The 16,250-nt window shown below is 33.9% G+C and overlaps 1 protein-coding gene across 4 annotated transcripts in view; it reads left to right on the top strand.

Moving 5' to 3' along the window:
• The first annotated feature begins 8,286 nt into the window (after nt 1–8,286).
• The window catches only part of LOC145284958 (E3 ubiquitin-protein ligase SMURF2-like), a 292,994-nt gene continuing 285,030 nt past the window's right edge, over nt 8,287–16,250 (top strand). For 2 of the 4 annotated variants that reach the window (XM_080134058.1, XM_080134060.1), the window contains exon 1: nt 8,287–8,435. In XM_080134058.1, coding sequence (XP_079990184.1) covers nt 8,390–8,435 — 46 coding nt within the window. In that variant the 5' untranslated portion in view covers nt 8,287–8,389. The remainder of the gene's footprint in view (nt 8,436–16,250) is intronic. The other 2 variants (XM_080134059.1, XM_080134061.1) reach the window with 1 other exon arrangement.

The raw sequence follows: 16,250 nt of genomic DNA on the forward strand, positions 1-16,250 counted from the left end.
CCTAAGCCATGATCAGGCAGCAAAGGTGATGATGACATATAGGAATACACCCCACCAGGACCTCGGATTATCACCAACCAAAATGTTATATGGTTGAACAATAAGGGATCACTTTCTTATCCTTCGCGAGAAGCACTGGATTCACGATTGTTTGACAGAAACCAAAGAATTGAGAGAAAGAGCGATGGCAAAAAAGCATTTGCTAAACAAAGAACAATACAACATGCACAATTGTCCACTCCAACAGCTTTAGGTCAGCGAATCTGTTCAGGTGCAAAATGAGGAGGGACTATATGCACGATGATAGACAAAAACAGGAAGAGTTGTCAAGACTATACTAAATATGGTTGGATGGAAGCAGCAGGATCACACTATGCAATTATCATTTCCTAATATGGATATGCCAGATTATTTGCCCACCTCCAAACCAACGAGTCTGACCCCACAACGCAGCAAGACGATTATCTCCACAAATGTGATGACCAACTCACAACTACACAGAACTTTTCCAACAAGTGACCACAAAACACCAGTGTGCGGTCATAAGGTGGTTGGAAGCAAGTAGAGAATGGGAACGACCGATGAGACGGGTCAGAAAAAAAGTGAAACACTGGTTGTATTCTGAAGTTATAAAGACAGCGCTAGTCTTGGACTCAGGAGACTTCTTAGTTTAGTTTACAAACTGGAATTCCCATTTCCTTAACCTTGGTTGCATTTAACATTAATCAATTCCAACACGAATTTTGAATTATGCAGACATCCAAACGAATGCATAGTTCTTAGACTTGCTTTTGGATCAGATTTATTTTTCACAATTTTTCCCCCAAAAATGCAAATGAGACACAGAGAAAAATGTTGCACGTTAGAAATAAATATCTAGAATAATTGAATCTTGTCAAAAAAATCTAAAAAATGCATGTGTTAAAAAATGACCTCAAGGTAATTTGGAAAACCTATTCAATAATATCAAAAAGTGCGATCTTGAGATTATTTACAGTCTCAAGATCTCAGTTGAGATTTCCAGAACTGGTAATTATTGACCAATTATTTGCTTTAAGAGCTCCTGCATCCAATACTTACTTTATGGAATACTAGCAGTTCAATCTGGCTTTGCTCGGGCCCTATGTACTGTTCATAATTTTATGTGCATATGAATATATATATATTAAAAAGTTTGACTCATGTCCAGGTAACCTACATCTAAAATTTCAAGTGTTTAGACCAAATATTGGCGGAGGAGTTTGGTAGAGTCTGCAAAGGTCAACTCTTTCAACTTTGACCTCTTGCCAATCAAATTTTCGCCCAAAAACTGATTAAAAAGGATGTCTGAATACCCTTTATGTCAAATTTCAAATGTTTAGACCCAAAATTGCTGAATAGTTTGCTAGAGACCACAAAGGTCAAATCTTTTGAACTTTGACCCCTTGGGTGCCAAATTTTGGGAAAAAAAAACGATTAAAAAGTTTGCTCTATGTCTGAATACACTTTATGTAAATTTTCAAATGCTTAGAATAAAACTGGCTGAGTAATTTAGTACAGACCGCAGAGGTCAATTTTTTTTAAATTTTGACCCCAATTTTGACCTTTTAACATTTATTGTTTAGGGCTCAAATCAAATATTAAATTTGATCCATGTCCAAGTAACCTACATTTAAAAATTCAAGTGTTTAGACCCAAAATTGGTGAAGGAGTTTCATAGAATTTTCAAAGGTCAAAACGTTAAACTTTGACCACCTAACAGCCAAATTTCTGTCCGAAAACCGATTTAAAAGATTTTTCCAAATCTCAATACCCCTTATGTCAAATCTCGAGTCTGTAGACTGAAAATTGACAGAGTAGTTTGTCCGGGAAATGTACACACACAGACACACACACAAGATATAGCAGCAGTTCAGCCCGGGTTTGCTCGGGCCCTATGTACTGTTCATAACTTTATGTGCATATGTATATATTAAAAAGTGTGCATATGTACGGTAATGCCTTTCTATATAATAGGCTTCCTTAACTACCATAGAGAAAAGTTGGTAAGGATAGCAAAGGTAAAATTTTTTTAAACTTTGACCCCAATTTTGACCCCTTAACATTTATTGTTTTCAGCTTAAATCAAGTTAAAATGTTTGCCCCATGTCCAAGTAACCTACATCTAAAATTTCAAGTGTTTAGATCTAAAATTGGCAAAGGAGTTTCATAGAATCTGCAAAGGTCAACTCTTTCAACTTTGACCTCTTAGCAGTGAAACATTTGCCGAAAACTGATTAAAAAGCATGCTGCATGTCTGAATACCCTTTATCTATAATTTCAAATGTTTAGATCCAAAAGTGGGTTAATAGTTTGCTAGAGACCACAAATGTAAAATTTTTTCAACTTTGACCCCTTGGCAGCCAAATTTTCGGCCAAAAACTGATTAAAAATCTTGCCTTATGTCTGAATACAATTTATGTAAAATTTCAAATATTTAGACCAAAAATTGATTGCATAATTTTGTAGAGACCACAGAAGTCAATTTTTTTTTAACTTTGACCCCAATTTTGACCCCCTTAACATTTATTGTTTTGAACTCAAATCAAATATAAAGTTTGATCCATGTCCAAAGAATCTATATCTAAAATTTTAATTTTTTATACCCAAAATTGGCGGAGGAGATTGGTAGAGTTCTCAAAGGTCAAATCGTTGAACTTTGACCCCTTGACAGCAAATTTCTGGCCGAAAACCGATTAAAACGATTTTCCCAAATCTCAAATCTCTTATGTCAAATATCGAGTCTCTAGATCGAAAATTGACAGAGTTATTTGGTAGGTAAATGTACACACACACAGACAGACATTTTCACTTTTATATATAGATGGATAGATATATGTATTCGATATTATTGAATACATATATATTTGTAGAATTGAAAGACAAATTCCAATTCTAGAATTGAAAACAAGTTTATTGAGTCGGCTTCATTAACGTGTAAATAAAAAGAGAAATGAAAGAGAAAAATGTTAATAAATGTATATGTTCATGAATATGAATGAAGACGAAAGGTTGAATGAAAGTTCCGTTAGTAGCGAAGAGAGAAGAGTTCATATATGGCGGGTCGGATGAATTTCCTGTTTGTAAGAAAAGGAAAAGCATTCCTCTCTGATGATTGCTTGCGTACAGTACACAGGTGTTGAAGTATGTAAGTAGTTATGTGTGTGTGTGTGTATTATGTTTTTTTTTTACATGGGAGTCACCACTTATCAAGGCCCGGAAGCCACTCGGGGATAAGGGTTATTGCATGTACAGTAGTCAATGGGATAATATCGTAGTAATCATTCGTAATGGAGATTTGATAAAGTGTCTTACTTAGGGGGCGGTTTATCAGGAATTTATTTATGTTGGACTTGAAGACATCTAAGTTGTATGTTAATTCTATGTGAATACAGCATCCACCATATTAAACTCTTGGGTCTTTTTTTTTTTGTCAAAATCGAATCCTGAACTAGAGAGGGTTTTGGTTGTGTCCCAAGAGAAAAGATTAGGGGTTGAAAGAAGCATTGTGGAATGATTCAGCTAACTGGTAGTTTCATGACCGGAAAAGAAAACGGATCAGCTCATCTGAAATAAGGTCTCCGATTAGGAAAATCAGAAAGGTAGTTAAATGCTTGCACCGATCAGTGCTGATCTTAGAAATTGAGCACAGATTCCAAATCATGTATCACAAATTTTCATTGGTTCCGCCATTATGGTATTGATGGTATTGATACTGCTGCTTGTAGCACAGCTGTGTTGGATGAGGTGATGAGAAAACTTTTATTTCCTTAATTTTATTCTAATTCAATAAATGTTCAAATAATTATGTTTTATTTCGTGTTATTGTATTGTTGTTGAGATTTTCGATTTTCTCGGTTGTCTCCCTTTGATGTGCGCTCTTCAAACTGAAACCAAAAGCTTTTCTTGTGACAGTAATGCACAAGTACCAAAAAACATTTTAAAAAGCTTCTATTTTGTGTTATTAGAATTTTCTTAATTTCATTTTAATTCAATAAATGTTCAGATAATTAATGTTTAATTTTGTTATTGTATCGTTGTTAGTATTGGTTGACATTTTCAAGCACGGCACTATAATTATTTCTTCCAATCTGGAAAATGAATTGTCTTCCCCTGTTATTTGATCTTCAAAATTAAAGCAACAAAGTTGTTCAGTGACAGTAATGCACACGTGATGGAAAGGTTTCACCGTAGACATTTTACTTTTATTTCTATCCTCTCCTTTTGACATAGTCATCACTGAACTGTTGAAATTTGCATTGCCGGAAGCACTTCTGGACGTTCTATAGCATAGACTGATGGGAGTTGAGCTTGCCCCCGGAAGTTTCGTTTGCACAGATGTAAAATGACATGCCAAATTTAGTTCCAGTTTCAATTTCATTATGTACAGCTATATCCAATCACGTCTCTATGAGAATCCAAATAGGAGGATTTTCATGCTCTTCCTTTCTCGAGAAGTATTCTTAGGACCTGAACGAGCTTTCTCCCCTGCCATAAAATTATTATTTTCTTAACTTTCATATAAAAAATTATGGAAAAAAGGGCAATTGGGGGTGAGCGGCATGTGGCAGAGAGTGGGCATGGATATTACACATTACAGTGGAAATCACTTCCTCACCCTCATTAATTGTGGACCTACGCGCTTCGCGGTCTGGAGACCACTCGGGCGCCAGAACTCCTCCTCCATTATTCGCCAGCTGTCATCTGTGTTCTTTGAAAGAGGCGCACCCGAAGAGGTGCTGACGGACAATGACCCAGCTTTCTGCAGCCAGCAGGTCAGGCAGTTCCTGAAGGAGTGGGGAGTGCGACTGCGACTGTAGTGTGCTTATGTGCCATCTGGCAATGGTATTGCTGAGAGGAGCCATCGCAATACATCATCTCAGAAGCCGTATATTGATACAACATCATGCCAAAAGATGGCGTCTCTCCAGGAACAGTGCCAGCAATGCAATATACCAATACGGAGTCCGAGAAAAGGGAATCTACCCCAACAGAGAAGTTGCCAATGAGGAAGGACAGAAGTCATACGCACCAGGGGATCCTGTCTGGGTGAAGCCATTGGGAAGCCGGTGCACTGACAGATATACACTGGGCCGAGTGACCGATGTGGTGAGTCAGCAGTCAGTCGTGGTTGACGGTGTGCCCCATCATGTTAGGGACCTGAGGCCGGTGACACAATTGCAATCACCACTGGATGATGGGAGCGACTATGGGTCTGAGGCTAGTGGGCCATTGCTCTGGTTTACACCATCCTCATCCTCATCCAATATTAGTAGCTTCTCAAAGGAGGCAGGGTTCTTCGACCCTCAGACTGCCGATAAGAGTGCAAGTGAACAAGAGGCCTGCACAGTCCCCGTTCGAAGAAGCACCCGATGGAAGACAGCGCCACCTCCCTGCCATCTCTGTGATCATAAGATCAGGGGGGGATGTGGGGAAAATAGAAACGGACATACACATGACCTGCGTCCACGTGTCTGTTTGTCATGCGCGGCAGATAGGAAAAAGAAAAAGCAAGATGGCGTCTGTGATATTTAACAGAAATGGTCTCGTGTAATCTCGTGAAATTCACGTGAATGAATGTGATATAAAGCAGGTCGCTTGGAGGGGTTGGGAGAGCTTTTGGCTGTTCAGATGCTAAGCAGGTGACGTTACAAGACAGACGGTTACCTAGTGCATTGAGACTGAAGGAGGTTCCAGTTCAACAATCCTCCCATGTTAAAAGTCATTAAATAAACGTTTTAAAAAGATTTTTTCCTGCTAATATGAAAATGAAGTCTGTTATCAATGATAATCCGCAGAAAAAATACGAAAACATAAAAAGGAATTAATTTTACGGCAAGAGGGAAAGCTTGTTCAGGTCCGCCTTCATGTCTTCTGTGGTTTATCCCTTAAATGGTATTTTTGAATTAGTTTCCTTGTTTGGGAAACTCACATGAACTTTATTGAACCTTGTTGTGATAGGTTAAATCGTAAATCTACTTAATTCTTGACTTTCCCCGGTCAGGAAGGATAAAAAACCGAAAAAGTGGTTAAAAAACAAATATATAACAAATAAATGTTAACAAATATAATACGAGGTCTGTCTAAAAAGTATCTACCTTAGGCTATAAAAAAATATTTCACATACCTGATGGAGTTTGGACCCTAATCCCCTTCAAAGTGGGCCCCCTTGCTTGTACACACTTAGCCCACCGATCCTTCCACTGCTGGAAACACCTCTGGAATAGCTGTCACGTTCCGAATTATCTCTTCTCTCAAAATGGGATCCTTTCAGTGGCGTCTTCAATTTTGGAAACAACCAGAAGTTGTGACAACAGGAAATGAGTCATGGGTGTAAGGGTACGGTCCAGAAACAAAAAGACAGTCGTCGCAATGGAAGCATCCCGAATCTCCAAGGCCAAAAAATCGTGACAGAAGCTTAGCAAAATCAAAGTGATACTGACTGTCATTTTGATATCCGTGGAATTGTGCATCATGAATACTTGTCAGAAGGACAAACAGTTACAAAGGAGTAATATCAAAATGATCTGCGGCATCTGGGACGCAGTTCTGTGCAAAAGATCAAACACATGTACTGCGAAAATTTGGCAACTGCACGACGACAATGCCACCACACATTCATCCCATTTGACCCAACGTTTCTTTGCCAAACATGGAATTCCAGTCGTTCGTCAACCTTCCTGCTATCCAGACATGACTTCTTGCTATTTCTGGTTGTTTCCAAAATTGAAGACGCAACTGAAAGGATCACATTTTTAGAGTAGAGAAGAGATAATGTGGAACATGACGGCGGAGATGAACACCGACCCAAAAGAAAACTTCCAGAGGTGTTTCCAGCAGTGGAAAGATTCGTGGGTTAAGTGTGTGCAAGCACAAGGGGTCTACTTTGAAGGGAATTAGGGTTAAAACCCCGTCAGGTATGTGAAATATTTTTTCTAGCCTAAGGTCAGATACTTTTTAGACAGGCCTCATATATGTTACTCTTCTCTCGGCCTGAATATCTTACTTGACGTTTTAACTTATTTTAAAGCGTTTATTTACTCTGAAACACAAGTAGTGTTAAGTGGAGAGGCAAGTGAATACGAACAGTAAACAGTGACATCATTTAAAAAACACAAAAAAATTAAAAAAAACTACTTAAGAGACAAAACAAAAAGTTGGATTCAAGCAAATGTCGGTAACAGTAACGGACAAACAAAAAAGCTTCATATTTTGGTGTGTGTGTGTGTGTGTGTGTGTGTGTGTGTGTGTGTGACCTAGGGGAAGAGCGCTAACCCGCAAAGCTAAGGTTGGCTTTGTGGACTGTTCGAATCTCCCAACCAGCAGTTATTACCCCTTGTTGCACTGATGGTTGCATAAGCATAAAACACTAGCGTCTGTATGTATAAAAAAATTACCAACATTTATTTATTTTTTTTTAAATTTCATTTTCACCTCAAACAAGGCACAGTGCCACTTTGATATAGGGGGCTACTATTGGGGACATAAGTTGCAAGGATACTATGTAGGGAGTTGAGCAGCAAGATGTCTGTTCACATTACACTTAAACTTCTGCATAGTTGGGAAAGCAGGAACTCGGAAGGGAGTTCCAAAGTTTAGCAGTTTTGGGGAAGAAACTATTAAAGTAGAAGGCTTTCTTACATCTAGGGATCTCTATTGTATAGGGGTGAGATTTTGCTGCATGTCAGAGCATTCACTATTAAAATACTTGTAGAACAGACAGAGGGATGCAAAGTTTCATCGATGGGACAGAAGTTGAAGCTTAGATGACAGGTCAGAACCTATCAGGTTGGCGACTCTCTTTTGAACCCTCTGCCATGAGTGAGAGACTAGTAGCAGCAGTGCAGCAGTGCAGCACCAGCCCAAATGCGACAACGGTACTCCATACATGGGCGAATGGTGGCCTTGTAGAGGTACAGGACACTTTCAGGCTTAAGTAACTGTCTAGCAAACTTTAATGTCGATATTAATTATAAATTTATTGTAAAAAACAACAACAACACACACACACACACACACACACACACACACATATATATATATATATATATATATATATATATATATATGTGTGTGTGTGTGTGTGTGTGTGTGTATATGTGTGTGTGAGAGAGAGAGGGGGGGTTCAAAATCAACCACAAAGTGTGAAACTCGCACGAAAAAGAAAATAACAGCAAAAGCCGACATTAGCCATGCTTCTTTCAGCCTTAATGACCTCGTTGATTTACATACAACGTGTCATTCGCTAACCTTTCTAATTTGCATAGAGGTCACACGGCGCCGGCGACGGCGAAGCCCGACTGGAAAGAGAGAGAGAGCGAGTCAAGTAGTGTCGAAGGAAGGATATGTCTGCGGAGGATTTTCTCCTAGAATGGCTTGTAACGGACACAATGGACCGATGAAAATTCGCCTCACAGGTACGTCAAGTTTAATTATAGACAACGAAATGCTTTGATAGTCGGAAAAAATGATATTTAAAGTACTTTTAATGGATTGAAATCCTCCTGTCTTAACTCGATGTCGAAGTCTAGACTTCTTCATCAGAGAGTTCCAATTTCTGGAAACATGGCGACTTAACGCATTTTATTCACAACTGTTATTCCTCGACCTTTCTCTGTTTATAATGTTTATAATTTGAATCGACTGTCAAACATGGATTATAATACACTCTAAATAACAATAATGATAATAAAACTCGTTTGATATTTATCGTTTTCATAAAAAAAACAAAAAAAAAGCAATTATAACCGAGCCTTACGACGTGCCCTAGCATATTAAGTTTTCAAAAAGACGTAATTCTGTCGGATTTAAAAAAAAAAGATTTTGTAGTTAAAAAATTGGTGCTAGTGCAGAGAGTGATCCGCGCCATTTTTTAAAATCGTATTTCCAAATTTATTTAAAGTTTTTTTTTGTTTTTTTTTTTATTCAATTGTAAGGTTGAAGTATAGAATAGGTACAAAACACCCCCCTCCCCATGTTAAGAATGGCTTTTTAAATAACGTTATTATTTACGTCCGGATCACTCTCTGCACTAGTACCAAAAAATGAACGAGTTTGTTTGTTTTTTACGTTTGAAATTTCCTATCCGAAATCCTTCCTTCTGTACAAATTTCTAAGTTTTAAAATTTGAATATATCGTTTCTCCATGTAGTAGTAAAGAATTAGGGTTAGACTTGGGTTTATTTTCGTTTTTATTGTTTTCCCATCATTATTTTTATTTGTTCTAACAGTAAATTTAAAGAAAACAATAGTTATTAAATATATGAATAATTTTAGGTACTAGTGCACTTATTGAACCGTGCTGAAATAACGTTATTTAAAAAGCCATTCTTAACATGGGGAGGGTGTTTTGTACCTATTCTATACTTTAACCTTACAATTGAATAAAAAATACGATAAAAAAAAATAGCGCAGATCAGTAAGTGCACTAGCACCTAATTTTAATTTGTTTCGGACAAATCGAATAATGATCGAACATTCCTGCAAAATACGAACCCTGCTATTTTTTTTTTTTTTTTTTTTTTTTTTTTTTTAGATAGGATTTTCGATTCGGTACTGGTGCACTTGCACTTATGCTGTGAAATAACGTTATTTAGAAAGTCATTCTTAACATGGGGAGAGGAGTGTTTTGTAACTATTCTGTACTTTCATCTAACAATTTAATAAAAGATAACGTAAAACTTTAATTTAACTTGTAAACACTATTAAAAAAATATAGCACCTTCAATTTAAATTCAAATTTCATGGTATATTTTATTTTTTTACTTGAAATACAGAGTAATTTAAAAAAAACAACCCTTCTCTCCAATGTTTAGAATGGGTTTCTAAAAAATAACATTTCAGCACGGTCTGTATTCGCATAAATAATAATCGGTCAATTTTTACGACGTGCCCTAGCGTATTATAAACACCCCAAACTCCCCATATTAAGAACAGCTTTCGGAATACCCCCCCAATCTCATGTTAAGAACGGCTTTCGAAGTTGGGGGGTGTTGGTCCCGAAAGCCGTTCTTAACATGGGGAGGTTGGAGTGTTTATAATACACTGGGGCAGAGGGGCAGGGGCACGTTGTAAAAATTGACCTAATATTTTGAAAAGAGATTTTGAGACGCTGAACACAATTGAGATGTCATTTTGTTTTTCGTGTCAATGTACTTTTTTCATTTTAGTTTAAATTTTAATTTTGTTAATTATTAAATTAAATATTTCTACTGTAAATTCGTTTTAATTTTTTGGGAAAAGAAGTTAAAGAAATATGAAGAAAAAATAAACTGAATTTAGTAAATTATTATTTTTTGTGTGTTGACCTTCAAATTTTTATTTTAAGAAATTTATTAATTTTAAATAAATTTTATTTAAAATTAATAAATAAAAAAGACGCCACAATTATTTTGAAATAACTGTTTTGTTTTTATTAACTATTATAACCTGCTTATTTTTTTTTAATAACATTTAAATTTAATTGAATTTAGATTTATTTTAACTTTTAATCAACACTTCTCAAAATATTTTCAATATTTTTTGGGTAATTTTTCTTTCCCACGTCTAAATGCATCCATGTACTTTTCAGCGTCCTAAATTCTTGAATTCCAAAAATCATCGAACGAGGATTCGATTTTTAGTTTTAAAATATAAAAATATTCATAACGATTTAATTTAATATTGATTCTTATTTTTAATTGCGTTTTTAATTGTTTTCCTAGCAAAATGTTATCAGAAAAAAAACAAAACAAAAAAAAAACAACTTAAGGAAAAAAATAGTACGTTAAATTCAAATTATTAATTGTAAAAAATATTTTTACTTTTACAATGCGATTTTTTTTTAATCGAATAATGGTTTTTATAACATCTTTTTTGAAAATAGAATTTTGAACGCTGAAATTCTTATATTTGATAAATTAAAAATCTTTTTGTTAATTAAATTTATTTAAAATTATAATCCGTTAATGTAATGTTAACAACATTTGTTTAAAAAATCGAGCTTTACTTTAATTTCTTCCTGAAAAAAAAAAAACAATTAAAAAAAATGAAAATTTTGTTTTTTCTCAAAGTTCAAAATAAGGTGCTTGTACTAATGCATTTCAGGTGAAACCATTATTACGTACTCATGTCGAAATTAGTATAAATTTCAAAGATTACGAAAAATAATCACAACTAAAATAATTGGTACTTTATGCACTTGTTCTACCGTGATGAAATAACAGGGTTATTATTTAGAAACCTATTTATATAGGTAAGGTGTTTTGTAATTATTCTGTATTTTCACTTGTAATTTTATAAAAAGATACCGTAAAATTTTAGTTTAACTTGCTATTTAAAGAAATAGCGCGGTACAATAAAACAACTTCACACACTTATATAAACTAATGTTTGTATTAAAATTGGCTGTGCATTGCATTGCGTAAAATCTATTTAAAAAAAAAACTTGACTTTTCTTTAAAGATTTTAAAATCTTAATGTATTTCTTCGAGTTCAACAAGAATCGCACTTGTTTCAACTGTGTTTTTAAAATCAATTACAACATGTATTTTTTTTTTTTTACTTAAAGTATTTTAAAACTTTATTAATCGTAAATAAGTTTTTTAGTAACTGCATCAACCCCCCCCCCCGATGTACTGGTGGACTTTTTTGTTTTTGCGTCACTAAAAATTGAACCAAATTTTATAATTTTGAAAGATCCGTGGTTAAATTTTATAATTTAAGTAAATAAAATATTTTCTCTCTATTAGGATATGTTATATATAAGAAACTTCATGTTGTGAAAGAAGTGTTCTTAAGGATTCGGTTTTCATCAAATAAAATCCTTATTAAATTAATAACATGAAACAATCTATGTACATGCGTTTCTCGCCTCTACGTGATTTACTTTTTATTAGTGGTAAATTATGTGTTGAAATACAATAATACTTGAATACTTCAACTTGATTTAGATCGTATTATCAAAAGTTGAACTAAAAATCTCATTACGTTATTTCTTTAATCTATTTTAAAATGCATCCCCCCTTTTCTGCGTTGAAAACAATGATTTAACCCATTTTTTAACTCTATTAAACAATTTGTTTCAAAAAGCACATCACTTTGGTAGTTGTATAGATTAAGCCCAATGGCTGTTAAAAACATGTTATGACAACAATTGAAAGGCAACGATCACATGAAATTAAACTCAGGTTCTTGAAAAACACAAAAATAATTGATTTTCATTTTTAAATTGTAATTTTTATTCTTTTACTTTGCTTTTCATTATTTTATAATTTTTTTTTTTTTTTTTTTTTGTTATTTCATGATTGTTTACACTTATGGGATAGTTTTTTTTCTTTCGACGTAAGTTGTAGCTTTCTAATAAATTCAAGGAATGTCACCTTTCAACAGTTATAACTTTTTAAAACAATGTTTGAAAGAAGATTTAAAATATATATTTTGGGTTCACTTGGCCACGCAATAATTCCAAACATGTTATGTATATATACACGCGCGCACGCAGTGTAACCCGTCGAACCCGAATATAAGAATTTTCTTCTTCGAGCCTCTCCAAGTCTCTTATATCCGGGTTACACATGACACGAGCTCTATTTTGGGACCGGAGAAAATCTCCTTATATCCGGGTTGTGTATATTATATACACTGTATATATAATTTCAAAAACCCGAGTTTAATTTTGTATGGTCGTCTTTCGACTGTTGTAACTAGTTATTGGATTTTATCGAATCAATATTGGTAACCAAAAAAAAAAAAAAGAAAAAAACCATAGGGGTTGGTCTATACAATCGCCACATTATCTAATGGTGTAGTAGTACATTTAGTTTTTTTGCCAATAAATTAGCAGTGCGAGACTGCGAGAAGACACGTTAAATAGTTCCATTTTCAGAAATTTCATTATTAAACGAATGTTCTTATTTAAATCGAAAATTCAGTCACTGTCAAGAAAGCAAATTCCCTCTTTCTATGAAGGGTCACGTAATTGTATTCCGTTCACTTTTTTCTTTGTAGTTTTCTTTTCTAATCATACCAGACAAAAAAATACAAAAGGTTAGGTGGTTTGAAAAAAATCTTTTCAACAAGACATATTATTATTCAGAGCCTTAAAATAGACATAATAATCAGCCTAGAAAAAATGTGTCTACTTTATAAACTTATGTCCATAACTGTTTTTTTTTTTTTTTTTTGTTAATTATTATTACTAATACGGAGTAGGAAGGCTGAGCCCCCTCCCCTATTAGATTTTCCACCCACGTCATTAGGAACTTCATTTTAACCAATCTCTCTCGCCTTTCAATGTGACTTTGATTTATTGAAATCGTGAATGCAATAACTTAGAACAAGGTTTCACAAACTCCACGACATCATGAAGTGAGCAGGGAAAAGTTTTTCACGGAGCACTAACAAGATAATTTTAAAAATAAATATGGAAAACATTCATTTAAAATTTTAACACTTTAACATTTTTTTGTTTTTGATTAATCAAAACTTTTTGCAATTTTTGATAATTTATTATTTTTTTCTCTTTCATAAACAATTCTGAAACTCTTTACAACTGTAGTTATATATAGGTAATCTCCTAAATCAGTGCTCGACTGCTCGGGGGGAAAAATCAAGCTACCGGAAGTGGATACGGTTGATTGTGTAAGAAAACAGAACGGATTCCCGGAGACAGGAAAAATATATTTAAAAAAAATTACTTCAGTACATTTATTAAAACAAACAAACAAAAAACAACGCTTCTTGTATTATCAAATAATTTAATATTTGATTATACAAGAAGTTTTTTTTTTTTTTTTTTTTTTACAAAGGCATCACCACATTATCAAGGCCCAGAGGCCACTCAAGGATAAGGGTTAAAGAGTGTACAGTAGAAATTGGTCAATATAGTAATCATTAGTAATGAAAATTTGGTAAATTTAATAACTTATATGGAACGGCTCATCAAGAACTTATTTACTTTAGACTTGAACACAACCATATTGTAGTCAGCCGGAAAGCAGGAAAACGGAAGACAATTCCACAGGCGTGCAGTTCTAAGAAAGAAGCTTTGTTCATGGAATCTACGTTTAGGTTTAGGCACAGATAAAGAGTGGGGGAAATTATTGATAGTGTTTACAGCTAGACGAGTGTTTCTTGTGAAAGTTTGGCGAGGGGGGACCATAGATTGAAGCTCAGTTGAACACTTTCCATGAAAATAACGATACATCAGAGACAAACTCGCAACATCTCTTCTGTGAGATAGAGGTTGCAAGGAGGAGAAAAGGACATCTCCTACGAGGCTACGAAGTCTATTTTGAACTCTATCAAGGCAGGACAAGTCCTTTCTAGCAGCTCCTGCCCAGATGTGGCAACAGTATTCCATCCTTGGACGTACCTGGCTCTTATATAGGTAGAGTGTTTTCTTTTTCTTTTTTGTTTCGTAATAACACAAGTGTTAAAACTGAACTAATTATAAAAGTGATAATATAATAAGTGTAAAAAATATTTAATCAATTATTTCAAAAAGACTATTTAAAGAACTATTTGTTTTATTATTTGATAATATAAGTTTGTTTTTGTTTAAAAGTCACTTTTTGTTTTGTTTCGTGAGAACACAAGTGTTTAAACTAAATTAATTTTTCTGAATAAAATATTTCTGTTGTTCGATAATGCAAAAAGTGTTAAAAAAACTAAAGTAATTTTTTAATAAATATATTTTTTCGTTTTTCGTGACTGTTCCATTCAGTTGTCTTACACAATCAACCATATCCACTTCCGGTAGCCTGATATTTTTCCGAGCACCGATTTAGATTTCCGTTATATGTCATCTGTTTCCAGTAAAAAGATCAAATAATTAAATGACTGTAGACATATAATTTTTCCATATAAAACATTTGGTCATCTTTAGGGCTTCCAGAGCCCCTCAGCATCATTCACGGAATTCTGGGGCTCCGTGGAGGCCACTTTGGGAAACCCTAACGTAAAGTACATTAATCACGGAATGCCTTTCGATTTATAGGTTTGTTTTACAATCCACAAATATTGGAAAAAGTGGCCCAAAACAAATATCTAACTAATGTTACCAAAAGCGAAATAAGTTACTTCTTTTTTTCTCTCTTTCTTTTCTTTTCTTTCTTTTCTTTTCTTTCTTTTTTTTATTTGGTACTCATTGAGCGTTGAGTTCCATGGCGACCAGCATAAAAAACAAGTGTTGTTCCCTTCCTGACGCAAGCACACGTAACATTTTTTTTTATTTACTGACGTTGTAGTAACTAAACGATTATTTGTCACATTATTTATTTATTTTGAAAAAGGTTACTCTTTATGAATATTAAAAAAATAATTTCTCTTTGAATGACGACTTTTTATCTTTTAAATAGCATTTGCGGATGATGGGCAAAAAAAAACAAAAAAATAACTAAACCATTTACTGATAATTTCTCACTTTTACAAATATTTTTAACAAATAAATGTTATCAAAGTTAAGATACTGAGAAATTGTCAGTAAATGGTTTCGTGTTTTTTTTTTTTTTTTTTTTTTTTTATATACCCATCCGCAAATGCAATAGCATTTGCGGATGGGTATAAAAAAAAAAACACGAAACCATTTACTGACAATTTCTCAGTATCTTAACTTTGATAACATTTATTTGTTAAAAATATTTGTAAAAGTGAGAAATTATCAGTAAATGGTTTAGTTATTTTTTTGTTTTTTTACCCATCATCCGCAAATGCTATTTAAAAGATAAAAAGTCGTCATTCAAAGAGAAATTATTTTTTTAATATTCATAAAGAGTAACCTTTTTCAAAATAAATAAATAATGTGACAAATAATCGTTTAGTTGATAAAAGTTGATAAAAGTCGTTCAAAAAGAAATTTAAAAACAAATGTCTGTAAAAGTGAGACATTAATAAATCTTTAGTAACTTATTTTCTTTTAATATTCATAAAGAGTAAAACATTTTCAAAATAAATAAATGTGACAAATAATCGTTTAGTTACCACAACGTCAGTAAATACTAAAAAAAAAAAATGTTACGTGTGCTTGCGTCAGGAAGGGAACGACGCTTGTTTTTTTTTATGCTGGTCGCCATGGAACTCAACGCCCAATGAGTACCCCTTTTTTTTTTTTTTTACTAAGTTTTTAATGTTGGTACTCATGCACTGACACATAGATTCGAAAAAGTTGTCAAGAAACAAATATATAGCAAATAAATGTTATCAAAGGCAAGATAAGTTACTTTTCTACCAAACTGGATATATTTTTCGTGTTT

Source organism: Euprymna scolopes, chromosome 9 (assembly GCF_053919585.1).
Source record: "Euprymna scolopes isolate OS-2025 chromosome 9, ASM5391958v1, whole genome shotgun sequence".
Classification (NCBI taxonomy): domain Eukaryota; kingdom Metazoa; phylum Mollusca; class Cephalopoda; order Sepiida; family Sepiolidae; genus Euprymna; species Euprymna scolopes.